Below are 26098 nucleotides of genomic sequence, written 5' to 3'. Positions count from 1 at the left end.
GATAGTGTCCCCAAGCTCCGTTCGCCTAGTTTCTTGCAGGGGGCTGCAGCCCGGGCAGCAGCCTTCCTTGCTCTCCCCCTAGAGCCCCAAGCCTGTCCACAGCTGCCTGCAGACACGGCCACACTGTGCTTTTCTCCCCATTTGGTTCAAAGTTATCTCTAATTTCCCCCTTGACTCTGCCTGTGTCCAGGCATTATTTAGAAGAATGTTATTTAGTACCTCGACATTTTGGGGGTGGGTTCTGTGGACATTCTGGAGGTCTTTATTTTTTAAACCCTAATTTGTTCCACCACGGCTGGACATTCTCTGGGTTGTGTCCAGGCTGTGGTTTTGGGGGCTGGGGTGCTGAGGTTGCCATCTCTGTGACATTAGGGTTGTCTCCAAGAGGGCCCACAGGGCTCAAGGGTGGTGTGTGCCACGTCCAGTGCTGGCCTCTGTGGCCCTGGCCAGACTCCTCAGCAACTGGTGATGCAGCGCAGCAGGTCTGGAGGGGAAGCACTGGGGGTGTGAGGTTGGCGTGACCCCTGCCCCTCAGCCTCAGGTTCCTCATCCATGATAGGTGGCACAGGTGCCCCAAAGCCACTCTGATGCATGTGGGTTTGTTTGTTATCTTTTGTGGGCAGTTTTGTTTTCATCAAAGACTCTCCTTATCTCCCTTTGTTGTTCAAAATTAATCACGTTGAATTATTTCTGATTATTAAAGATGGCCCTGTAAAGGCTGGATTCCAACTTCATTTTTTTAAGCATGGCTCAGAAATCTTATTATTTCATCTTAAAATCTAACAACTTTTAATGACGCAATAGGAACCAGTAAATAATTCAGTCCATTCCCAGCTTGGTTAACTAAACACCTTAACCACATTTACACATTAAAAGCATCCACTTTAATCCTCCTCTAGAATTTACCTGATGTGAACAGATCCTTCTGCACAGGAATTGTTGGAAATACCAGCATCTAAATTCATGTAATAAATTCCAGTGTGCCAATATGCTGCTCCAATAGTTCATGTAAGCTCAGTAAGATTTCCACAAAAATCACTCGTAGAAATCAGTTGCTCGATTGGGCATTTCTGATCAGAGTGATCCTGCAGTTACTCCAATAGGTCAAATTCTCAATCATTACAAATACTTGCGGTAGCACTTTTTTCAGATTTCTAAGTGCTGAAATATTAATCTGATATCTGATTCTTCAAGCTTTCCAGACCTCACATGGAGTCCTCTGGTTTGAAAGGTGACTGTACTAAGAAAGCCAGACATCAAGCTGTTGGTGATTGTAAGGAGCAAACTTAAATGTGTGACATTCTGTGTGCTGTGTAACTTGCAAAAAAACAACTTGTTTACTCTGTGCTGTGTAACTTACAAAAAACAACTTGTGCGGTGAAACTTGCAAAAAAATAACTTGAGTGCTCTGTGCTGTAATGAGGTAATGATGTGGTGTTGCCCCAAGGTAAGATTGACGTTGCCCCCAAGTTGGAGACATGTGCAACTGACCCTGAGTAAGATAACTAACTTCCCTGGGACCAAGACCGGCTGGCAGGGTCTGATAAAAAGGGTTTAAAAGAACTCATGATGAGCCTAGCTCCAGTCCCCATTTTACACCAATGACGCCAGTGTTGCGCCAAGCCTGAAGGGGACTCACCTGCTCGTTGCTGGATGGACCATCTGTCATTCTGTGACTGAGACGTTCCTGTGGAAGTGACAGCGGAGCTGCCCGTGTGCATCCTGCCTGGGACGTCTCCGCCCGGCCTGCCTCCGGGACCTCACCGCCCTCCGTCGCCTCCAACCGTCCTCAACCATCAGGACTCCGGCTGGAGGGAGCTCCCCAGCGAGATCTCCTGAGCTGTCTTCCTCACTGACCTCTGGGAGTCGCTGCCCTTCGACCCAAGACATGCCACACAGGAGTGGACCTTAGGAACGGGTCTCAGTAAGGAGTGAGTCTTGCTTATTCAGGGCTTATAATAACTTAGTGATTAAGTTATGTGTGGTATTGGTGTGACTAAAAGTTAGAATAACTATGAATAATTGTGTGATCAGCATCAAATAAAAGCCAATTGGTTTTGGACCAGATTTACTCTCATTGACTCCTCCTTGCCACTCGTGACAATGATGGTTCCCAGGGACCAGGAACCCGGGTCTCATGGCAGCTCCCGGGGCCTGGCTCCTCCGTCCTCACCTGCGGGCTCAGAGGGAGGGATGCAGGCTGCCTCCTGGAGCCTGTCTGCCTCCAGGCCAGGCTCGTCCTGCAGCGCATCTGGTATGGCCACGGCTTTAGACAGGTCTCAGGATGCTCTTCAGCCGGCCCTAAGTACCCTGGGGGCTGAGGACTGGACTGGCCCTGGTCCCAGGGCCCCACACTTCCAAGGGCGTGACACCAGGTCTGGTGGAGCTTGTGTTCCTCCTGTGGCCTTGCAGTGCTGGGGTCACAGTGAAAGCCGCTGAGGACAGAAGCCAGTGGCTGCTGGTGAGTGTTCGGGAGACCCCGCCTGGTTTCTCTGCTTCTGGGGGCTCCTGATAGATTGGAGAGGGGGACCCAGCCCTGCCACTCAGACTTGGAATTGGGGACAAGCTGCCACAGTCCAGAGGCATCCTGCAGGCAGGACACCCACCCAAGCACAGGAGGTCCATGGTGCCCTGGGATGCAAAGCATCCACTCAGTCCCCAACAGGTGAGGGCCTGCACTTAACGTGTGTCCCCTGGGCCACCCACCTCGGTCTCCTGTCCCTCCTGTTTGCGTGCCACTGTGGTTGGAAGCCCAGTTCCACCCACTTCTCCAGGAAACACTGAGACCACGTGTCAGTTGTCCCCACCTACCCCACCAGCAGCCTTTCCGGGCCCCCCACCCCTGGGGGTTCCCAGCCCAGAAAGCGTCCCGGTTCGGCAGCCGTGGGGCCCCTTGCACCCATGTGACTGATCTGCCTCATAGTCTCTTCAGAGAGGCTTAAACCTGCCCTGGAGTTTGTTAATCTGGACACACAAATCTCCCTCCTCCCTGTGGGGGACCTTGAGATGTTCTGAGCTGGTCTGAGAACCACACACAGCATGCAGGATATTGTCTGACAAGGATCTTTCTAGGGGAGAGTCCAAAGTTTTGCTGCTTCCTGAAGTCTGCTGTCCCATGAAGATGCAGCTCCGGCCACAGGGTCCCGGAGCCACCAGCTCTCTGAGCTGCCTGAGGCCCAGAGCAGCCAGGGCAGAGCCAAGAGATGGACGTGGTCACTGGAGAGAGCACGGGGCCTTTCCTCCCTCTCGGACCAGTGTGATGGGGCCACACCCACCTGCCCAGGGGTGTACCTTCCCCAGGGCAGAAACCAGGAAACTGTAAAAGGCAACAGAAGACTACTGAGAGTGTACAGCTGCTGAGGAGCGAACCCCTGTCTGCTCTTGTCTCCGAGTCCCTCAGCACGCTGGCAGGGTGACAAGCAACCTGTGGCTGCTGACTCTGCTGGGGACATGCAGGTCACCATTCCCAGGCTACACTCCACATGTTAGGGCAGCAGAGGCCTCAGCAGCCACACTGAGGCCACTGTTGGGACGTGGCCAGTGTTATGGTTTGTTTGGATGTGAGGTGTCCCCCAAAAGGTCACATGTGAGATGATGCAGCAAGGTTCAGAGGAGAAACGATTGGGTTGTGAGAGTCTTAACCCATCAGTGGATTAATCCCTGATGGGACTAATTGAAGTGGGAACTGGGGCGTGGCTATGGGGCATACATTTTGTATCTGGAGAGTGGAGTCTCTCTGTGCCCCCGATCACCCTGATGGGAGCTGCTTCCCTCTGCCGCCATGATGTTCAGCCTCACCTGGAGCCCCAAGGAATGGAGCTGCCCTTCTATGGACCAAGACCTCTGAAACCGTGAGCCCTAAATAAACCTTTCCTCCTTTACAGTTGTGCTTATCAGGTCCTTTAGTCACAGCAGCAAAATCTGACTAAAACAGCCAGGGACCCCGTAAGAGCTGTCCCCCCGCCCCCATCCAGTGTCTTTTCCTCTCCATTTGGCAGCGACGAGACCCTCCAGGCCCTGAGGAGTGCCCATCTCCAGGGCCGCAGAGGGCCACCTGGGGGTTCGCCTGACCTCGCCTGCAAGTCTGAGTGCCGGCCTGGGAGGCAGGAAGCTGAGCCACCATGAGGTGAACAGAGGCCTGGGGGGGCTGGAGGCGGAGCTGACCTCGGCCTGTCACTGCTGGGGCGCAGAAATGGACCATTGAACGCGGAAACATCTTTAGTCAGTTAGACAGCTGGACGTTTCTTTTAAAAAGATGTTGTTTTTGAATTTATTTAACCGAGAAAAGGGCTAAAAATAATTTTTATAAATATATAATTTAAGCCCTGTTGTAATGTATTTATAAATATTCTTATTTTGAGGATTTGATGATTTTTTTAAAGTTCTTATTTCTTTTAAAAAAGCATTTGGGAGGCGAGGGGCTTGTGCAATGGATCTGATGTGAAGATAAGCTTATTGCATTCTATGTGGGTCTGTGTGCGTGCCAGGCCCCGGGAGGGGGAGCTGGTGGCTGAGCACCTGAGGGACTCTGCTGCCCAGGCTGCTGACCATAGTCCTGGTGGACACCTGAGAGCAACCCGGAGACCCGCTCCCCTGGCCACCAGAACTGCCTCACTCAGGGCAGCCAGCTCCTTGCCAAAGGCGGGAGCTCTGGCTCGGGAGGCCGGGCTGTGTCAGGGGCTCCTGTGTGAGCAAGGCTGTGGCCCTCAGCATGAGAAGGAGCCTGCTCCGCATGGCTGAGACCCCTTCAGGGGAAGGGCAGGCTGTCCATCTCAGAATCCTGTCTGCAGGCCGAAGCCAGTGGACCAAATGTAGGTAAGGCCATGCTCCCTGCCATCCAGGCTCCCTCTCTGCAGGGACATCGCGGGGCGTGGGGAGCTGAGCACTGGGGATTAATGAGCAGCAGCACCTGCATTGCCCGCTGGCCCAATCCTCCTCCCAGACCCCTTTCCCCGCTGTCCAGGTTGGGTGGTGCCTCAGGGCTCCTTAGACACAGAGCCAGCCGGACGTCGAGAGGCACATGAGTGGGAAGCAACTCCCGGTCAGAGACTGAGAGGTCACATGGCAGGTCGTGTGCTGCAGGAGACCTGGGGCGGGGGCACAGGTGAGCCCAGCCCAGAGGCCTCAGAACCAGGAGCCAGACAGCGGACAGCCAAAGTGAGGGCTGGAGGCTGCTGGGAGGTCCCGCAGCTCCAATGCCACGGACGGGAGACAGACCAGGTGCCCAGCCGATGGGTGGTGCCAACCACTCAGAGGGCCGTCCTGCCACTCAGTCCAGGGCTCATGTGCTGACTTCTGGGGACGCCCACACGATCCTCAACACAAGGCCACACCACTCTGCGGTGTCTCAAGTTGGCCATCACAGCGGGTCACCTGAGAGGAGCCGCAGGGGCCTAGTCACTGGCGGCAGAGAAGAAAACCCCGAACCTGGGTCCCCATCCTCCAAGTCAGGGGAGGACACTGACTGGGCATCACCGTCTCTTTCCCATTAAAAATGGCACAACTTACTTACTGAAGAAAGACACAGCTGTGCCTGCGTCCCACTGGCTGGTGGAGCACCTGTGGTGGGAAGTCCTCCAGGCCCGGGTGTGGATCACGCCCGGCAGGCGCCCCTGCTCCCAGCAGAGGTGAGATGCCCAGGCATCAGGTGAACCCCAGAAGGCAGGGCTCCCATTGGCAGGGCTGCACCGCTTCTTCCAGGCTCGGCAGTTTCTCCTGAATGCAGGGGAGGCGCATTCCCTGGCCACATCCTCCCTGCCCTCAGGGCCAGTGGGCCTCCAAACACGAGTGCTCCGAGGCCACTTTCCAGTGGGCACTCCGACGGCTTCTGCGGAAGGACGCGTGTTGCCAGGCTCGCTCTCACCACGCTGGGAGGGTTTCCCGGCGACATGGCCTTGACAAAGGTGCTCCTTGCTGCAGCTGTGAGACAGAGCTGGTGCTGGGTGTTCTTGTCAAACTCAGTCTTCCCCCTGAGGACACGGGATGGTCACACGGGATAGTCTGTGGTTAGATGGAGCCGCATGCTGGCGATGTGTTGAAGGGAGGTCCACAGAGGCTATGCAGACAAAGGTCTTCCAGGACTGACCCAGAACCCTTCGCACCACGTCCCAGGGAGAACCCCAGGCCCTCTGCCCAGCTGCACTGCAGTGCTGGGGTTGGGGGTGGTCGATCGTTCTAGCCACCGGCAGCCCTCAGGCCAGCAGGGGAGCCCCTGCGAGGATCCTCCCTGGCCTCGCAGCCCCAGGTCCAACTGGAGGCGAGGTTCAGTTCTGATGGAAGTGCTGCCTCGGACCGCAAGGAAGGCCAGGCTGGAACGTTCAGCGTGGCCTCAGGGAGGGCTCGGAAAACAATTTGAAAAGTGTGTGTTTATCTTTCTGGGTTTTCTGACTAGAGGTTACAAGGACGAGCAGAGCTCTGTGGTTTGCAGGCAGAGAAAAAAAAAAATGGATTAACGAGTCCTGGAACCTGACCTTGCAGAGATGGAGAAGGCCTGGCATCTGGACCCTGCCGCACGGTTGGCCCGTGAAGCCGTGAGCAGGGCCATTTATTTTTCTTTAACAGTGTCTCAGCCTTGTCAAGACTCTGCCTGCCCAAACTCCAGGGAAGTTGCCCGAGATGACAGGCAGAGGGAAGCCGGAGCTGAATGTGTGGAGAGTGTTTCAGAAGATGGGCTGGAGAGCCATGTGGCAGGAGGGCCGTGCCCAGCCCCCTCCAGGAGTCCTGGCTCTTCTCACTGGGACCTGGGTGGGAAGGAGCTCTGTGGCCTCAGACCCCTGGCTGCTTATGAAATGCAGCCGCCATGGTGAAGAGGTGGCCCAGGAGAGGAGCATTCCCCTCCGTTCCCAAACTCTCCGGGCTCTCGGCCAGCGCTGCCTCCTACCCTGTTCTTCAGCTGCAGCTGAGCTACCCTGGTTGTCATTGTCACCGTGACTAGTCAGCCTGAGGCATATGGGAGGGGGGCGGCCCATGCTCTGATTCCTGGAGCTGTGCAGGAGGCTGGGCGCCCCACCGCCCACAGCAAGATGTGGTGGAAGTCCCCATCAGGAAGCCGGCAGAACCAGGAACCATCTGAAACGTCCATCTGTCCCAGGTGGCACGCAGGGCCCCAGACTCCTGGGTTTGCAGTGGCAAGAGGGTGCTCTATGATCCAATCAGGGTTGAAGTGCAGGTCATCGAATCCCAGTGCTGGGGTGGCCACTTGGACCAGATTCAGTATCCTAGTAGCTCGGGACACACCAATGTCCACTCAGCTACATTTGGAGACCTACAGGTGTAGCCCGCTCACTGTCACCTGGAACAGCCACAGGACAGTGTGATCAGGGAAGCTGCTCCCAACCGTGCAGATCTTCCTCCTGCCCAGGGTGGCCGTGCCCTCTGGAAGAGCTGACCTTGGGCGTGAACTGTGCCGCAGGAAGTCTGGAACTGCTCAGCGTCCTCCAAAAGGGCCTTTCTCGGGCTTGCAGCTAAGACAAAGGCATCGAGGATGTAAAGTACATCCAGAAGCAGACAGCAGCCCTGGTGGTTCACCCTGCCAGGGGTGCTCTTGGCTGGGGGCGGATGCCTCCCTCCGCATCACTGCGTGGGAGTGTGCGGAGCGGAGAAGCCGGGTCTGCGCCTGGGGGCCACCTCGCTAGCCCTGTGGCCCGGCTTGTTCTCTGGGCTGTGCCCGTGGGATTCTAACGAAGCCTATTTGCCCTGACCCGCTCAGCTCCCTCTCCTCCCGGCATCGCATCTGCTCCCCTGGGAGGCGCGCTGTGGGGTCTGGGAGTCGAGCTCATTGCTGGATGCGGTCACCATGCGGGCCACAGGGCTCCCTGCAATGGACACATGTGTGGCGTCAAACCTGACTGCCCACCAGAGCCACCTGGGGAGACCAGAATTTCTGTTGCGGGCCCTTCTTAGACCTGGGAAACCCAAATCTCAGGGAAAATAACTAGAAAATGATTTTTTAGAAAACTTCCCGGGGATTCTGGTGGTGAGCCACGATGAGAACCATGTAGCAGCATGTCCAGCTGGCAGAGGGACGGCCAGGACTTCTCCCACCCCATGGCCATGTGTCCCGGGGCCCCTGCTCTTCCTCAGAGTCCAGGGAAGGAAGATCCAACATGAGAAGTCTCAAATATGAACAAGCAATCGTGTTTATACCAGCATCTCAGTTGTCTACCGAACATACCTACTGGTGCTAATTAATGTTTAGAAGTCTAACAATTTAGCCTAGAAATGCAATGAACCCAAAGTCTCTTAGATTCCAAAACAGTGTATAAATGCACCAAGACTTACAAGTCACATCACAAGATTAAGTCAATTAGTTAACTATGCATTTCAGTTGGACTTCTGAGACATTTTTTATAATAGACCAAATTCTTTACACATTATAAGATTATGAAATACCAAGCCCATCTAGATTCCTAAATATAAAAGCAGTAATTCTGTGACTTTGATTGTATTAGTCATTTCTTCTTCTTCTTTTTTTTAAGCAGGATCTCACTAAGTTGCTTAGTGCCTCACTAAATTGCTGAGGCTGGCTTTGAATTTGTGATCCTCCTGCCTCAGCCTCTCAATCTGCTGAGATCACAGGAGTGCACCACCATGCCCAGCTCTATTAGTCATTTCTAGAGCGTGTGGCCAGGACTTAATGGGCCCTTGTTGTCTCTGGGAATGTGGGGACTGCTCCCTACAGTTACTGAGTCAGGGACATTGGACATCAGAGAAAGACCTCTGTGTCACTCGTATCCCTGGATCTGAGCATCTCTGTTTTTTTAAAAATGATTTTAAAATTCTGGCATTTAACCCAAGTGTTGAAGAGCATAAAATGAGAGGTACAGCTTAACGTGGGAGCGGTGGCCACGCCTGTAATCCCAGCAGCTCAGGAGGCTGAGGCAGGAGGATTGAAAGTTCAAAGCCAGCCTCAGCAACTCAGCAAGTCCCTAAGCAACTCAGTGAGACCCTGTCTCTAAATAAAAAACTGAAAGGGCTGGGGATGTGGTTCAGGGGTTAAGTGCCCTGGATTCAATCCCCAGTACCAAAAAAAGTACAACTTAAATATTTTTTGACTTTATAGCAGAGACTTTCACACTACTACTCATCACCCAGGTCAAGAATCAGAACATCAGTGGGACCCCAGAGGCCACTGGTCTCTCCTCATGGTCTCCACACGTTCTCCTCCTCAATATGCAACCCCTTTCTCATTTTCCTTGTGTACATTTATTACCTCAGTATCCAAAATATTATAGGCTATCATCCTTTGGAAAAACTAAACTGCCTACAATGGAGTAAACTGTACCTGCTCTCTAGATCCAGCTTCTGTGCTACTGTGTGTGTGAGAGTCCCCCTCCATGTGGCTGGACCTGGACAGCCCGAAAGCTCCTCTGCCGAAGCCTTGGTCCCCAGGGCTGGCTGGACCTGAGGGCTCTGACCTGTCAGTGTGCTCATCCCTGGGTGGAGTCATCCATGGCCGCCCGATGGCCTGCTGGGCGGTGGGCAGCCTGGAGGAAGCAGGTCACGGGGTGGGCCCTGGATGGCCCGTCCTCCCCCAGCGTCTTCCCCTCTCTGCTCCCCAGCTGCCCTGAGCTGAGCAGCTCTCCTCCACCGCGCCCTTCCGCCGTGACGACTCTGCCTTGGACCAGCCAGCCCTGAAACCCTGAGCTGGAGAGAAGCCGCCTCTCTTGGCCGTTGAGGCTGCAGCCCTGAAGGCTGGCTCACCCGGGGTGGCGAGTGGGCTCAACTGCTTCCTCGTGTTGCTGGGAGACTGGGGAGGGGTGCCCACGTGCCTCACCCAGGATCCTCCTAAGCGGCATTCGGGTTGTTCCAGCCGGGGGTTCCTGTGGGCACCCGGGCCGTGCATGCTCTGCTGTGCCTCCTGGTACGCTGAGGCACTTCCGGGCTGCAGGGGAACTGGGGGCACGACGTCAGGTGTCTTCTGCCCCTCCTTGAATGCCCCAATTTTTCCTGGATTGGTTGCCTCCTTTCCTACACTGGGCCCCGGGGGGCTTTCTCACCTAGGGTGCTGAGGAGCGAGTAGCAGCGCCTTGGTTTGGTTATCATTTGCATTTATCCAATAAGTAAGCAGGAGGAGAATCTTTTTATAAATGTGTCTGTCGGCCATGGGCTTTTGCAAAGCGCCTGCTCAGCCCTCCTCCCGCCGTGGGTGCGGTGCTGGGAAGGGGACTAGGGGCTCACTCTAGACCGTGCCCTACACCGAGGGGCGCCCCCAGCCCAGCTGGACATTTTTTACTGGGCTTCCAGATACTTTTTTTTTGGTCATTATTTGCAGAATCCTTTCAGATATGAGCCACCTTTTTAAAAAAATAAGGGTGGCAGGCAAGTGATGTTCCTGGGCCACGTTTCCTGCCCTGGTTCCCAGAGACCATGATGGCCTCTCAGGACGAGGCTGTACTGCATGATCCGGCTGTAGACCTGACAGCGGGGAGGGCCCTCACTGGTGCTGCAGCCTCACCTAGTCACCCCAGCCTCAGAGGAGGACACCCTCCCTGGCTGCCTCTTTGAAGCTGGGCGGAGGGCTCCCACCAGGGGTGTGAGCAGCCCCTAGAAACTGGAGCAGGCCAGAAGGCAGCTTCCCCCAGGAGCCCCCTCTCCACCCATCGCAAGTAGCTCAGCAAGACCTTGGTGGACTCCTCCCCTACAGAGCAGCAGGTCACAAGCTCCACTGTTTTAAGGCACTAACTGGGTAGCGGTTCGTGGAAGCTGGGCTGGCAGTCTAGACCCACGCCTGTTGCAGCGGGTGCTGTTCCCTGGGCATTCCTTTGCTCTCTGAATGTCTTTGGTAAGCAGACGTCCGGACTTGAACCTGGCCACGCCTCTCTTCCCCTGTCCTTGGTGCTTCCTCAGCCCTATTTGAGAAATTTCTCCCTGGCCTGAGAGAGGGACACCCCCACCCGCCATTTCCTAAGAGGTCTGCTCAGTTCAACTGATTTATGTCCATGGTCCCAGGAGGAGCCCGGCACTGGACGAGGCAGTTCAGCTCTGGAGGAGGCTCTGCCAGCTCTTGAGGGCTGCTGGCCCGGAGCTTCAATGCTGCCATTATGGGAAGCAGGAGGCTCCCACTAAGTCCCGCTCCTTTTATGAGAGCTTCCAAGATCTGAAGTGTCCTTTAAAGATGTGTGAGGGGCCATGAGGGGGCACAGGAGACTTGGGAGAGGCAGGGTCACCCCCGCCAGGGGACAGAGCTAGACGCTGGAGCTGGAAAGCCAGGGAAAACGCACTTAACCTCTTTGGGATCAGTGAGTTCGTCTCCGCGTGGGCTTCTTGATTCCTCCTGACCTACCAAGCTCATAAGAACCCCTGGCCTGTGGCCCAGATGTGGGAAATGCGTGAAGCTCTGCCACTCGAGAACCAGGAGTTGGTACTGCAGCCTGCTGGGCACAAACCCTTCTCGGAAATCGTTCATCTGCTAAGGTGTGGGGGGTGTAGGGCTACACCAAGGGCTCTGCAGGCCATGGGGCAAAGGGGAGGCCGGGGGCAGTATGGCCCTGTAGCTGGGACCCAGCTGAAGGTTTCTGACTTCGATGCAGACACTGGGGTGTCTTGGCCCAATGACAAGGGAAATGAAATTGAGTCAGGCAGGGAAGTGAACACACAGGCAAGGTCCTGCTGGGATGTCCCGCAGGAAGGGAGACTCAGCTGGGACAGGAGGGCGTCAGACTGACTCCTGATGAGAGAAGGGAACTGACTTTATTGGTCACTGGTGGGGGGGGGGGGGGCGTGCTGGTTGGCATCAGGGGCACCCAACTGGAGCCCTGTGCTGCAGATGAGCTCCCAGCTGTCCCCACCAGCACCCGGCCTCTGCGGGCAGAGCCCACCATGGTTGGGGGCAGCTCAGCCAGGCCTCCTGGGACTGGCCCTGCCCTGAAGTCCCAACCTCACTATGTGGGCTCATGGGGTGGTCTCTCTGCCCCCTGCAGGTGAGGAGGGGCTGCAGGAACTAGGTGGGCCGCACCTTCATCTCCGACACCTGGTAGCTGTAATTGTACCCCTTCCCCGACTTCCAGTTGATGCCGTTGGCAAAGGTCTTGTGGGCACCCCTGAGGTACAGGCCATTCAGGTTGGACAGGTGGCACTCAGAGTACCACCAGGCTCCACTGTACTTTTCCGCACAATTGAAAGGGCTTTTGTCGTTGTCCTGGTCCTTGGTGGAGAAGAACATGTTGTTGTGGTACTTCAGAGAGTCACCTGCTCAGAGAAAACGTCGGTTCTGTGGACACTAGAAGCTGTCCTTGAGAGGTCCTCCTCTGTCCTGCCCTGTCTCCCAGCAGTGAGTCCGCACTCTCAGCACACATTTGCCGAGGTGCACGAGGATACGCAGCCTGTCCAGGCTTGGGGAGGAGGACACTGTGGGGAGGTCCCCAGCCTCCCTCTAGCATCTGCCACCTGCTGTCTGCAGGCCCCTCAGAGCAGCTCTCTCCCTGCTGCTCCTCTCCCACGGACTTTTCCTCCCCGTCCCCCGCCTGGTGGGCCCCAGGGAGGCAGAGCGCAGCCATCTCCATGCCAGGGGAGCTCGCTGCTGGCCGTGCAGGTGGAACTTCACTCTGAGCCTTACTGCCACAGACGGCGGTACTGCTCCCGCCCTGCGTCCCCCCGGAGTCTCCAGTGAGCTCGAGCATGCAGAACAGGCTGGGGGCCTGTGGCTTCCTCCAGCTCTGGGTCCAGCTCAGCTGAGTCACGTCATGCACAGCAGCTTCAGAGGCTGCAGTGGGCACCTGTACCCTGGGAACTCCCCAGGCAGGCGCTCTGTGGCCATGCCACCCAAAGCCCTGCAGCCAGAGTCCCTTTGGGAAAGACTGTTCCAGGACATGTTTGGGAAGCAGGGATCCTATGAGAAATGACCGTTCTGTTCCAGGCTTCAACAGCCACGGTGGGCAGCCCCTCAGCCCCCTCTGTGCAGTGACATAGCCTTGGAGTGTTAGCTGACTGCACCTGGGGTCCCCGCACTACCTAAGTACACGGGTCTGAGCATCTGCATTTGCAGGTGGAGAAACCAGGCTGAGTGGTGGCCCCCACCCAGGTCACCAGGGGAGACGAAGCCGGGTCCCCTCCAGGCCCGCTCCACTCTCAGAGTCAGCCGGGCCCCAGGCTGACACTCACCAGCACTGCCTCCCACAAAGACTCCGAGGATGAGCTTGTACTTCTCTGCCTCTCCTGCCATCCTGAACGAGCTGTACTTGGCAAAATCATGGCTGCCCTCGAAGTCCACCAGGTCTACCCGGAGCTCGCTGGTCCCTGTGGGAAACATCTGATCTTTATGCCCCTGGGCATGAGAGGCCAGGGGACCCCATGTGGGGAAATGTGTGGGCAATATCTGAACTTGACTCCTCTGGGCATGTTGGAGGCCCCCTTGGCCATGTGAGGCCTGGAGCATGGCTGCTGGCTGCTGAGCAGCTTCCCTGTCCCTGCAGGTCATGCTGAGAAGGCTGTGTGGGCCTTCCCTCCGTGCCAGAGGCCCTTGCTTTGTCTCGGGAGTGCGAATTCTCCCACAGATGCACAGAGGCTCATGTGCAGGGCCTTTTGCAAGGACCTGAGGCACTGCGTGGACGCTTCACCATGGCCAGGGCGCAGGGGACAAGAGAAAAGGGCCTTTGTCACTTGGCTGCAGGACAGTTGAGATGTGTGGAACAGAGTGGGTGGGAGGGCTGTGCTGTGTGAGTGGCAGGAGGCCGCTGGCCCAGGGACTGAGAGCAGGAGACACATGCCTGTCCCCAAGCCTCGCCGTCCCTGGACCCTCTTGTCCAGGGTTCCTAGAGGCTGGCAGCCCGCAGTGGGCAAGTCCCCACCCTGCGTCCTTGCGTCCTCATCCTCACGTTCTGGGAGACCCCAACAGGGGACACACGTCCTGGGATGCCACCCTTGAGCCCTGCCTCTGCCCACTCTGAACACCTGGGTCACAGGACAGGGGGCTTCTGCTCCGGATGCCCCTGGTCTAAGGGCAGGCCCTTCTGTCCAGGCCACGGCCACCCACACCCAGTGCTGCCCGCCTACCCTGGGCGGTCAGGGCCTGGATGTGGTCATTGCCCAGCCAGAACTCCCCCAGCTGGCTGCCGAAGCCCTGCTTGTATGCGGCCCAGTCCCGATAGAAGTCCACGGAGCCGTCCACCCTCCGCTGGAAGACCTGCCGAGCAGAGAGGGGACTTGAGAGCAGGCCAGGCTGGCTGCCCCAGCATGGGGACCCCAGCCTCACATGAGAGCAGGAGCTGATAGTTCCCAGAGCAGCAGGCGGGGTGCCCGAGCATGCCACCAGGTCTCATTCAGATGCCCAGGGAGGGAGGACGAAATGGAGGCTCAGAGAGGGCTGGCAGCAAGCTTGAAGACACACAGCAAGAGAGTAGCGGGCTTCCTTGGGGTCTCCCCCCCATGGCCTGAGCTTTTACACACAGGGGTCACCTCCCCATCAGTCCTGAGTCTTCAGCTCCACTGCCTTTGCCTGAGGACCCCAGCAGGCTGACACTTACAGTCCATCCCCCATTGTCCGTGTGCATGTCACATAGCACCGACAAGGGCTGGCAGTTGGGCAGGAAGATGGTGTACCAGCCACTTAGAAAGTGGCCTTGGGTGAGCAGCTCCTTACAAGTCCGAGGTCCTGGGAATGGAACCAGAGAAGAAACTGGAATGTGGGTCCTAGGCAGGATGGAAAGGCGGGGTCCAGGTGGGGAGGCGGGGAGAGCAGGCATCTGCATGGGCACAGGAAGACTCCTAAGCCAGGGACCGAGAAGGCTCCCAAGGTCACCCTGCTGTGATGGCCTAGTCAGCTTCCTGACCGCCCACCTCCAGGACAGCCCAAGCTCCCCTCCCAGGTTCCTGGCCTGGGGTCCATTACAGGTCCATCTAGAGCATTGCCGCGGAAGCACGAGTCATCCAGGCCACAGCTGCCACATGCTTGAGTCACCCAGGGAGTGAGAGGTCTGGTTCTGTCCTGGGATTGTGGGTGGGAGTCTGCAGCTGGCCCGGGGCTCCTGGGCTTAGGCACAGGGCGGGTGGTGTGGTCACCTGTGGCACATGACTGAGATGGCCCAGCGTCTCCTGTTTGGGAGAGGAGACACTGGCCATCAGTTTGAAGCCACTGTCCTTGTCCCCTTCAGCTCCAATTGCTCCAGGAACACAGCAAAGGATGTTTTCAGGACCAGCTAATCCAGCCCTGGCCAGCGGTCACTAGATCCAGCTTCTGTGGGTCATGTGGCCTCATTGTTGCTTTTCCTTGGTGGCCTGGTGACAAGCACTCTCCCTCATCCCTCATTTCTTTGGCTTCCCCCAGGCACCAATTGGAGTGGAGAGTGAACTGGGTCCAGCCCAGGCCATCTACATCTGTCTGTGCTCCACCAGACTGTCCTGTTCTCAGGAGGGACAGCCTGGGTGTGCTGAGTGTCCACCGGCATTTGAGACTCGGGTCTATGTCCTAATCTTGCAGTTTTTATTTGTAGACAGAGCACAAGACTTTGTCTTGGGTTTTTGTAATTTTGCTTTTCCTGATGTTACAATTTTTAAAAAAATAAATAAGTATAAATAGAACCAGAATCAAGACCAGTCAAATGTTCAAATCCACACAATAGTGGCATCTTTGTCCTGCCAATCACCTGGGATGACTGGCAGATGCTGGGGTGCTGGCAACAGGGTCTGGGATGACCAAGAGTGTCCGGGTCCCTGCCACCCTTCTACTCCTTGCCTGGACAAGGGGAACGTGAGCGGAGGCCCTCACCCCCACCCCTGGGAGTCCGTGGGGGTGGCTGGGCAAAGAATGCTGCCCTTTCCTGCCCTGGACAGAACCCGCAGGCACCAGGGCTCTGGCTCACCTTTCTCCCCTTTTGTCCCCTTCTCCCCTTGGTCTCCTGGAGAGAGGCAGAGAATGAGATGCTGATGCTGGGGCCTCAGGCCCATGGAGGGGTGGACGGCTGTCTCTGGCACCGTGTGAGGGCAGCGCCCTTAGGAAGGTTGGTGGGAGGCAGTAGCCAGCTGGGCAAGTCCAGCCTCTGGCCATGGGCAATGCCCACTAGCAGTCCTGCAGGGACTGAGGTGCTGAGCTGCTGGTGGGGCAGCAGGGGCATAGGGCAGGTGGGGCCCCCTCCATCTTGTCTCTCCCCCACCACATCTTCCAGACAAACCAGGTCCTGCTCATCCCCTCTTAGCTTGATCACATTATTACCTTTGGGCCCAGGTGGTCCTGCCTTCCCAGGGGCTCCGGAGGTGCCTCGTTCTCCTGCAAATTCCAAACACACCAGGGAGAAAAACACCACCTCAGGAGTTCTACTTCAAAATCTGCACCCAGGCAGCAAGCTCTGACCCTCCCACTGTAGCTCCAGCCCTCAGCTGGACAGTCTGCCGGGGACTCAGCTTGACGACAGCTGTAAATAATTCCAGTGAAGCCCACCATGGGTGACCAGGAGCTCAGGCCCCAGGCAGGGCCTTCACTGGCTCATGATTGCCATTTGGGTACAACCTGGGTTCCGTCTGCCCTCTGTGGATACAAAAGCTGGGGCCAAGCAGGCCTCACAGAGCAGGACTAACTGTTAAGTCTTGGTCCTGGGACAGTAACTATCCCCAGAGCGCCTCATACTATAGGGTCATCACACAGACAAAGGCAGGTCTCTCCCACAGTGTCCCATGCAGGAGGATATGGCTCAGTGCCACACCAAGGTCCTGAATATGGTGGAGATGGTGACACAGTCACACAGCCCTCGTGAGGGTTCTGACCAGAGGAGCTCTTAGGAGCCATGTGGCCTGCAGGCCAGTGCTCCCAGCAAGTGTGGGTCCACCTCGGAGAGCAGGCACACACGAGGGGCCTGATGGGCTGTCCACTCAGACCTCAGGCCTGGCACTCAGGACCTCGGCCATCCAAGTTGGTCCTGTCCCCACTCAGTACTTGCCATGCACCATCTTGAACCCCTCAGGCTTGGGAACCCACCAAGGCCACTCCCCACTGAGCTTCATGCCCAGGCTTGGGGCAGCCAACACCCTGCTTGGCACTGCGCCAGCTCTGGCTTGGAGGGAGAGGTACCACGTGCATTCCACGTCCCCACAAGGGCTCAGACCTCAGCTTGACGCTGTGCCCTGGGGCAGACCGGGGTTGGCAGCTGCCCTGCTCTTACTGGGGTTTGTGCTCAGAACGGATCTCTAATTTTTCATCTAAGATGGGTAGGTTGAGAAGAAAGTGGACCCCTGGTGTTTAGGTGGGAACGAGGAGGCACCCAGAATCGGGAAGTCTGGCCAGTAGCCGAGTAGAGCTGGCCAGGGTCCAGGGCTGTGGAGCCTCTACAGACACACTCCAAGCTCGCGGGCTGCTCAGGACGGGCCCTGCCTGGGTTCAGAACCCAGGCGGAGCTGGGAGTCAGCTTCTGTCACACACCCTGCCGGGGTGTGACAGAGCTCCCCGCTGGGGCTTAGCGTAGGACGTGCCCAACCTGGCATCCATTGTCAGCAGAGCTGCAGTCGGTGCCCTTCTGCCGTCACTACCAGCCACCCGCCCCGCCTGGCACTCACCTTTCTCTCCCTTGGTGCCAGCCTCTCCCTTGGGCCCTGAGACTCCGGGCAGCCCCGGGCAGCCCCGGAGGATGGTGAGCTTGTCGGAGCCCTCCAGACCTACCAGCTTCACGTCTGCAGAGAAACACGCGTCCGGGCAGGGTGGTCAGCCTGGGCCTGAAGGCCTTGCAGAGCCACAGACAGGTCACTGGACTCAAGGGCACATGCCATCTCCGTGACACCAGACCCAGGCAGATGGCTGCTGCCAGAGTCAACCTGCTTAGCTGGAGCGCTGGCCTGGAAGCGAGGTCCCCTCTGGTGGGGACTTGGTATGTCCTTGCTCAGGCTGGAGGTGAGGTGGGCGCAGCCTTGGAGCCCCTCCTGCCTGAGGGGCAGCCCCAGTTCCCTCAGCACCAAGGAGGGTGAGAGCAGGGCTGTGCAGGCAGGTGGAAGAATGCGAGATCGGAAAGCCTTCACTCCGGCACCCGGGAGGGCTGCGGAGACAGGAGTCAGCATTTCTAACAGGGGACTGGGTCAACGTGACACTTTCTTTCCAAACCATGGGAACTGACTGCGGGTGGGGAGGGGTCTCCTGGGTCCCTGGGGAGGGGACCCATCTGACCCAAGGACACAGAGCCCAGCTGGAACCAGAGATTGTTACTTCTTTGAAAAATATTGTTAAATTATTGATTAAACAGCAAATTCATCCTAAGAGAAAGCTTGATCCATGGCAGCGGCCCCCTCGGCTTTATGTCCTCGTCCTTTCCTCCACTCTCCGCGGGAGCAGGCTGCAATCTCCCGTTCCTCTTTTCCTCCAAAAACACGTCATCTGCCCAGGGAGGCTGCTCTGCCCTCAGCAACGACCTCCCCCAGGGGACAAGACCAGAGAGCGAAGCTCTTGCCCCCTAGCCTTGCCGCAGCCTCCGAGACCCCTGCTCTTCTTACAGACCCCCCACGGAAGTGTGGCAGCCAGGATGAGGTGTCTTCCGCACCTCCCTGCCAAGAAGGTGGGCAAAGTCAACGGCACTCTGCCTCGTCAGCGCCAGAGTCGGGCAAACCACAGGCTGCAGAGGTAGACGCCCTGCGGAAGCCGCCTGCCCCTCTGCCCCTTGACCGCGGGCATGCGGCTCAGCACTCCAGCACCTTGTCCAAGGAGCAAGTCAAGCCTCGAGCCTTTGTAAGGAGATGTGTGTAAAGGGACACTAGGCAGGTGGGCAATCAGTGGGTGGTCACCAGTGGGCGGGACCAGAGAACAAATCTGACTCACCTGGACAGGTGTCAGCAGCCTGCACAGTCGGGTCTTTGAGGTACAGGAACAGGACAAGCAGGACAGTGAGCCCTGGGGCCATGGTAACTCTGCTCAGCTCCGGGTCCTCATGAGGACCTGGCAGAGGCCCCCAGTTCTTATAGGCAGGGGAGCAAGCCCTGGCCTGGGGCTGCATTTCCCAACTCCCGAGGGCTCACCACTTCCTGTGGGCCCTTTGCTTCCCAGCAGGAGTTATGAAATAATGTCAAAGGATGTGTCCTCCAGCCAGGTCCCAGCTGTACCAGCAAGCTACCTGCCTCATGGGGCTCACTTCCCCTCCAAGGACACCCTGTTCCCAGCCCAGAGAGCCCCCAAGCTCTCCTCTGCTGGAAAGGGACTTGTGGCAGCTCTAGACCTCTCCACTGTTTGTGCAGGGGCTTCAGCCTTGGAGGGAGGAGCAAGCTGCTCTCATAACCAGAGCTGCAGGGCCTGGTGGGATGGGTCTGGACTCTAGCAGGAGCCGACACAGGACTCAGTGTCCCCAGGCTTCCTGTCTTGGGAAGCATCAGAAGGGTGGACACTTGAGTCCACCTTGCAGTCCAGAGGTAAGGCTTTGGCAGGAAGTCAGGGCCAGCTGAAGTCATCTGGGTGGGTCTCAGGGGTGAATCCCAGTGGCTTTCTAAGAAGAGGGAGACCAGAATGCACACATGTGCTTGTGTGTGTACATGCACACACGTGAGCACGCACACACACACGTACACACGCACACACACACACAGAGTTGCACTCACATATCCCTGTCTCTTGCCAAGTGATGTGCAGGGCCACCTCGGGACCTGGCCAGCAAGCAGGCTGGGCTGTGGCTCAGTGGCACAGAGAGGCCCTGGGTTCCATCCCAGCCCCTAACAATCATCACCAACAGTGCCTCTGGGCCTTGTGCCTCCAGAACCATGAGCCAAACAAGCCTCTTCCTCTGTGGCTCGCCCTCTCTGAGCCATTGTTTCCAGCAACAGGAAATGAGTGGTCGTGGCCGCCATGTGCAAATGCCTTCAGGTGAAACACTGAGAGCGACTGGCTTCAGCAGTGGCTGTCCAGGTGTTTGGGCTACCCACCCATGGAGGATGGCCGGACAGAACTTTGTAAAAGATTTGCAAGGAGGCATAGACAGGCCCGCCCAGCACTGGGAGCCACAGAAACCCTGGAGGAAAGAGGCAGCATCGGGACCTCTCTGCTGTGAGGTTTGCCAGTCACTAAACAGCAGCGAGGGCTGGGCAGTCACTCTGACAACTGCGGGACACAGGTCAGGCCTAGGCCCGCAGAGGGTGTGGACTGGGCTTGGGACACAGAAGGGCTGCACCCTAGGACTTGAGGTACGTCGACAGCAGCCAGTCCGTGTGAGGACTGAAAACTGCTTTGAGACAGCGAAGCATCCCGGGGAAAGAGTCCATCCTGAAGTGACTTTCAGGTCCGTCCAGGGTGCTGGGGCCCTCAGGCTCCCAGCGGAAACCACAGAACTTGCTGAAGGAGATGCAGCCTCCCAGGCAGCACCTGATTTCTGCACCGCATTTATTTATTTATTTTTCTTTCTTAAATTAAATGTTAGAACACAATTGAAATTAAGCAGGTTCACAAGGAGGAGAAACAACACGTACCAGGAGCAGCAGAGTAGCGGATGTGAAGCAGATCTGCAGATGCTGCAGGGACCGTCAGGGACCTGGCAAAGCAGCCATCCTCTGAGGACAGGAGCAAAGGAGGAGGCTTGAGGCCACCCCTCTAACAAGACAGCAAGTCTCGGGGTCTGGGAGAGCAGACGCAGAGCTGCCTCTGCAGAAGGCACAGGAGATTCCAGTGATTCCAGAGGTAAGCTGTCAGAATGAGCCCGGTTAGCAAGACCCAACTGCGTTTCTAAAAACTAGCCCCAAGGAATTGAAAGGGGCTGCTGAATATTCACAGCAGCTGCACCCAAGTCATAGCTGAGGCTGAAACTCACAGAGCGCATTCTGTCTTCTGAGCAGGAAGCTTTCACGCGGGGACCAGGAGGCATATGGAAGACTGGACATGGGAAGTCCAGCCCACGTTCATGGGCAGTCCACACAGCCTTGTGCTGAAAGACATCGGCTTTCTCCCCTTTGACCTGAACATTCGCTGCATTATCAATTAAATTCCCATTTTCTGGTGATGCTGGACAAGAAGAATTTAGCATTTATGTGAAAGCCGAGCTGACCTTGCTCAGGAGAAAGGAGCTGTCTACTCCACTCCACACAGATCTCCTTGCAGATCTGCAGGACGCGAACATAGACCCCTGGCACAGTCACACTCGGGCCCATGGAGCCCAGCAAGGGGCCCAGGAACAAGTCCAGGCATGTTCTGACCTTTGACTTAACTACAGGGACTGTGCAGAGAAATGGGGAAAGAATTAACTTTTAACATGTGCCAGGAACGAGGGGATATTCCCATGAGAAAACGAGAAGTCAACTTGACTTTCATCATACAAAAAAAAAATCAATCAATGTTGGGAGAATCGCAAACCCCAATGTAGAGGTAGAAACAGTAGCTTTAGATCAAATTATAAGCTCTCAAATAGCTTCAGAGGTATTTTATTCAGGACAGAAAATCACTAAGCATAAAGGAAAAGTTTAAAACCTGACACAGAGATTAAGAACATTTGTTTTTCAAAATACACCACCAAGAGAGTGGAAAGACAAGCCACAGGGGAACAGAGATATTTCAGCACAGGCGAGTGACAGAGGACTTGTTTCTGGAATAAAGATTCTTGTAAATCAGCCCTCTCGCAGTGCAGAGCTTGGGAAAGAGGCTGCAGCGGACTCCAGAAGGCAGCATGTGGCAGGGGGTAGGAAAAAGAGCTCCTGCCCAACTTCACACATGGCCAAAGTCACTAAAGTCTCAGGAGACACGCCACCCACCCACCTGATTGGCCGGGGCAAGCATGTTCAGAACAGTATGCCATACACGCTTTTGGTGAGGATCAGAGGAAATAGGGGCTCTTGGGCCTCCGCCAAGTATGCGCATTGGTGCAAGCATGTTGGAAAACTAGTTGGCATTATTTCCTGCATTGTTTCCCGTGACTCTACAACCAGCAAACTCTAGCCAGCAACGTGCAGCTCGGTTCTGCTCAGCAGCACCCTGTGCCCAGCTGCAGAGTGGCGGGGAGCAGGAAGGCCCAGCCCTGGGATGGAGAAAACCAGAACATCTATCTGCTGCAAAATGGGCCCATCTGGGGCCAGTCCATTCTGGGGACCCTCCTTCACCAATAAAATCAACCAATGACAGCTTCCTGCCAAAGCTCCGTGGGAATTCACAAATGGAGTCTGAATGAAAGAAGCCTGAGGTGAAGAATGCTCATCCCTTCACTGCGGGGCTGTGGGGTTCAGAAGGAGGCAGAGCTGGGGTGCAGGGCAGGGCTGGACGGGCCGGGGGGCCGGAGCGTGGCTGCTCACCTGGCGCCCAGTGGTTGCACATGTGCTTGGTGAATGATGTCGTTTCACTTTCTAAAAAGGGGGGAGTGTAAGTAAAAGGAATAGGGCATGCGGGTGCCACGGTCACCCCTGGATCCTGCTCCCAGCTGCAGAGGGCGTGGACTGGAGGCCTGGGAGGCTGAAGGGCTGCAGCCCTGCCCACATCCCTGCTGTCCTGAGCCAGCTGTCCCAAGCACAGACCAGACTCGGCTCTGTCCCTCCACGGCGTCAGACTTCACTGGATGACCTTGAATTCTCAGGCGACATCACGCTCATCGGTGGCAGTTCACTGGATGCGGGTGGGTCACCTGGGGTCAGAAGCCGGGCAGTCCCAGGTTCTCGATTCAGTCTTAACTCCTAACATCTGTGCGACTCAGGGCGCACATCCCACCTGACACCACTCTGCATGCAGGCCACAGAAGGGCCCGGACCCAGGTCAGTGGCCGCAGGCTCAGGAGGCAGAGAGCGGGCACGAAGGCAGAGGCACCCTCGGTAGTCGGTGGGATTGGGAACCTGCCAGGGACTTGTCCAGGGCACAGGGCTGTCAGAGCACAGGAGCTTACCCCAGGCCAAGGTCCAGAGGGCGCCAGCCTCAGGGGCAGCTTGGAGTGACAGCCTGTGGTGTCACCATGGAGTGGGGCTTGCATGGCCGTCACCAGCAGGAGAAACCGTGCTCTGCTGAAGCCCCAGGACAGAGATGTGAAGGTTCATTGCTGTGGTGACTTTCCTGGGTGAGGCTGGTGATGAGCAACCAGGGAACAGGGTCAGGGGGTGCCATGTCCAGACTCAGGGCTTGAGTAAGGGGCTGCATCCCCAGGTGGTGTGGTGCGCTCCATAAGCTGGTGGGCCTGCTTGTTTCCAATAAGAGTTTGCTACATCCACGCATCTGTGTGCTTCTGATTAATCTGGTGACAGGTGGTCATTTTTGTTAGCACCACCAATTTATATGTCAGTGTGTGCTTTATGGTGGTGCCAGGCTGATGGTGGCTGTTGACCTGTACAAAAAAGGTGTGGAGAACTTCCCCTGAGCACTTACTCAAAGTGCAGCAGCTCAGGGCAAACTAGGGCTTTAGGAAATGGGGAGACCCCGGGTTAGGCTGGAAACTGCAGTTCTCACACCATGAAGTGACTCAGGGCATGCACAGCCTGAGAGCTGCTGTTCTACACCACGGAGTCACTCAGGGCAGGCGCAGCCTGAGAGCTACTTTCTGTAACTTTGGAGTCACTCAGCATTGAAAGCCACCTGCAAACTGCCGTCCTACACCTTGTGGAGTAACTCAGAGTCCACACAGCTAACTCTCCACACCTTCCTCATCTTTTATGGGGCTGACCGTGGTCTGCTGCTTGCTCTGGCTCCATGTGCGGGATCTGCAGCCTGAGATGAGCCTTGGAAGTGTGCTGAACAGAGGCAGAGGTCCTTCTTCCTGGGTTGTGCCCACCCGCCCAGGCCACCTACCCCACAGTCTGCAGGGCTGAAACTCCCAGGCTGTACATGGGACGGTGTATTCAACGAAGTCACACTCAGTCATATGAAATAGCGGAGCCCAGCAGCCCCAGCCGCAGAAAAGGTGCTCTGGCCAGAAGAGAGAGGGCGGCCAGTGGCTTTGTGGATCCTGAGGAGATCTCTGCCCCACCCTCTTCCTGTGCTCTCTCCCGGGCAGCCCTGGGGCTAACCCTTTCCTGGACCTGGTCATCTTGGTCCTGGCTCACTCCTCCAGGTCTCTGGGATGGCACACCTTGAGAATGTGCCCTCTAGGACCCGTCCTCTCTGGGGCCTGGGTGCATGCCCTGGCCTGGGCTGTCTGGAGAGCTGTGGGAAGGGGAGGCTCACGTGGCTGAACCTGGTGGGGGTCCTGTACGCTGGTCCCCTAGGGCACATTTGCTGACTGTGTGACATTCTGACCTGGAGCCCTTCTGTTGCCCAAGAAACCAGAGTCCACCAAGGTCCCCATCCACCAATATATAGATGTTTTCTCTTAGGGGGAAGAGGAAATCAGGACTTGCTTTAAACGATGCTAGATGTTTCTGCACCCGTGGGGTCCCTTCTCCCTGTCCTTGGGTCGCCCTGCCCTGCTGCTTGGGGTTTTAACTGACCTTCCTCCAACCCTGGGCTCAGAGGCATTCCGCCTCCTCATTCTCTCCCCACAAGGCTGCTGCTGTGCCGGTTCTGGGCAGGATGTCCTTCCATCCTAAGGCCTCTGCAGGGGACTCTTAGGTCACACACTTGCAGAAGCCTGACCCTGTTCCCATCAGAGATTATTCCTTGACCAGTTCAGGGGAGAGAGGCCTGGACATGGCTCCTCCTGGTCACTTCCACTTTGTCTACAAAAGTAACATGGAACAACCGGCGCCGGGGAGGGCGGACGTGATGGCGCAGCTGATGTAGGAGCAGCTGGCCGCTGTGCAGACAGCCAGCACGCCAGGTCCCAGGTGAGACCAAGGGAAGTGACGGCCCTGGGCACACACCCACCCCTCATGCATAATTCGTAACGCACCAAAAGTAGGAGCAGCCTGCACTTCCCTTCCTGGGGAATGGACAGGACCACCCATGCAGGTGGCCATCGCCTCCCTGGAGAAGGAGCGACCTTCCGATCTCACTCCAGGGCGGGTGAACCTTCAAGGCCAGCTAGATGAGAGGAGCCAAGCCACAGTCATGGGGTTGTTCCTACAAGTTTCCAGAAGAGAAAAATTCACAGAGAAAGTGGATCAGGCCTTGCCGGGGGAGTGGGAGGGTGACAGGGTCTGGTAGGGAGGGGCCAAGGGTCCCTGGTGGGTTTCGAGGTCAGGACTGTGTCCCAGGCCTGGAATGCACTGGAGGCTGCACAACCCTGGGGATATACAGTAAGCACCACTGACTTGTCTGCTTCCAGGGGGTGAATTTCATGGTCTGTGAGCTGTTTCTCAGTAAATCTATTACAGAAGAAGAGTGCCCGGAGGAACATGAGGGACAGGCCTCCCCCGACTCCTGGGACCCAGCCTAGGGCTCATGGACACAGCGCAGGGGACTCGAAGGAGTTTTCTCTCGTCTAGCCGGGAGAGAGTCCACTCCTGTGCAAGACCTGGCCTCTGCCTCCTGCCCTTCCTTCCCTTCCTGCCTCCCCCTCATCTCTCCTGGGTCTTGCACCTTCTCCTTGCCAGGACCGCACAGATTGTAGTGGCAACGGCATTTTAATAAACGCCCCTTCCTGGCTACAAAATACTCCACGGTGCTCAGCAGCCCTTGGGAGCAGGCAGAGGTGAGAGCCAGGACCTCAGGCGGCACGAGTCACAGGAAGGAAAACAGCCAGGGCCATGGACAGAACCCCAGGACGCGGGCAGGAAGCTGTCCTCATTCGGTGCCCCTTTTAACTGCCCAGAGATGACACACGTGCAGAGTTCTGCCAGGCACCTGAAGACACATGACCAGTGTTTGCCGGGTAATAGTTTGTGTCAGAGCAAACTGGAATTCATATCCCAGGAGGCAGGCAACCCCCTTTAGAGCGCTCCAGCGTCCCCAGGACCAGCAGGCTTGCACGGAGCTGCTGGCTGAAGACCGGCAAATCCGATGCATCTCCCAAGAACCCTACTCGCCTATCCTATTCCTAATATCTTCATTGAGCCTGTGAGCCCGCGGACACCGTGGAGAAAACAAACCTCTTGGTGTCCTCCTCCAGCTCCACGCAGAATCAAGGTCATGTTCACCTTGTGGAAACAAAGCCGGGAAGGAGGTTGTTTTCCTGGGGGTTGGTTTTGTGTTATGCTTGTTCTTGTTTAGTTTTGTGTATATTTTTAAAGCTTGTGAACAGACGAGAAAAATCCAGGGCATGTTCCCACTAAGTTAAACTAGTTGTTCTTAAAATCCCACAGCCTTCTACGGCTTTTATTCCCAAGGACCAATACACAATCTGCTTTGCTCTTGATTTAAACATGCTGACAA

General features: G+C 56.6%; 1 protein-coding gene across 1 annotated transcript; it reads right to left on the bottom strand.

Moving 5' to 3' along the window:
• Positions 1 to 10498: 10498 nt before the first annotated feature.
• On the bottom strand, positions 10499 to 18850 carry LOC306645657 (ficolin-1-like). The gene is made up of 9 exons (XM_079113599.1): positions 18728 to 18850; positions 17482 to 17595; positions 16148 to 16201; positions 15798 to 15833; positions 14998 to 15030; positions 14463 to 14590; positions 13993 to 14122; positions 13102 to 13236; positions 10499 to 12189 (listed from the first exon to the last, which is right to left on the bottom strand). The coding sequence occupies exons 1-9, from the start codon at positions 18807 to 18809 to the stop codon at positions 11942 to 11944; spliced, it is 960 nt and encodes a 319-aa protein (XP_078969725.1). The 5' UTR covers positions 18810 to 18850; the 3' UTR covers positions 10499 to 11941.
• Between the last annotated feature and the right edge of the window lie 7248 nt (positions 18851 to 26098).

This window comes from Sciurus vulgaris (genome assembly GCF_902686455.1).
Source record: "Sciurus vulgaris genome assembly, chromosome: 15".
NCBI classification, from domain to species: domain Eukaryota; kingdom Metazoa; phylum Chordata; class Mammalia; order Rodentia; family Sciuridae; genus Sciurus; species Sciurus vulgaris.
This window is presented reverse-complemented; position numbering and strand designations above follow the sequence as displayed.

Excerpts from the sequence above, each read along its gene's own strand:
- LOC306645657 (XM_079113599.1), bottom strand. The coding sequence starts at position 18,809 with ATGGCCCCAGGGCTCACTGTCCTGCTTGTCCTGTTCCTGTACCTCAAA. Across the intron at positions 14,123-14,462 it reads CGGACAATGGGGGATGGACT|GTCTTCCAGCGGAGGGTGGA; the intron begins GTAAGTGTCAGC and ends TCTGCTCGGCAG. Across the intron at positions 12,190-13,101 it reads CTTTGTGGGAGGCAGTGCTG|GTGACTCTCTGAAGTACCAC; the intron begins GTGAGTGTCAGC and ends TTCTCTGAGCAG.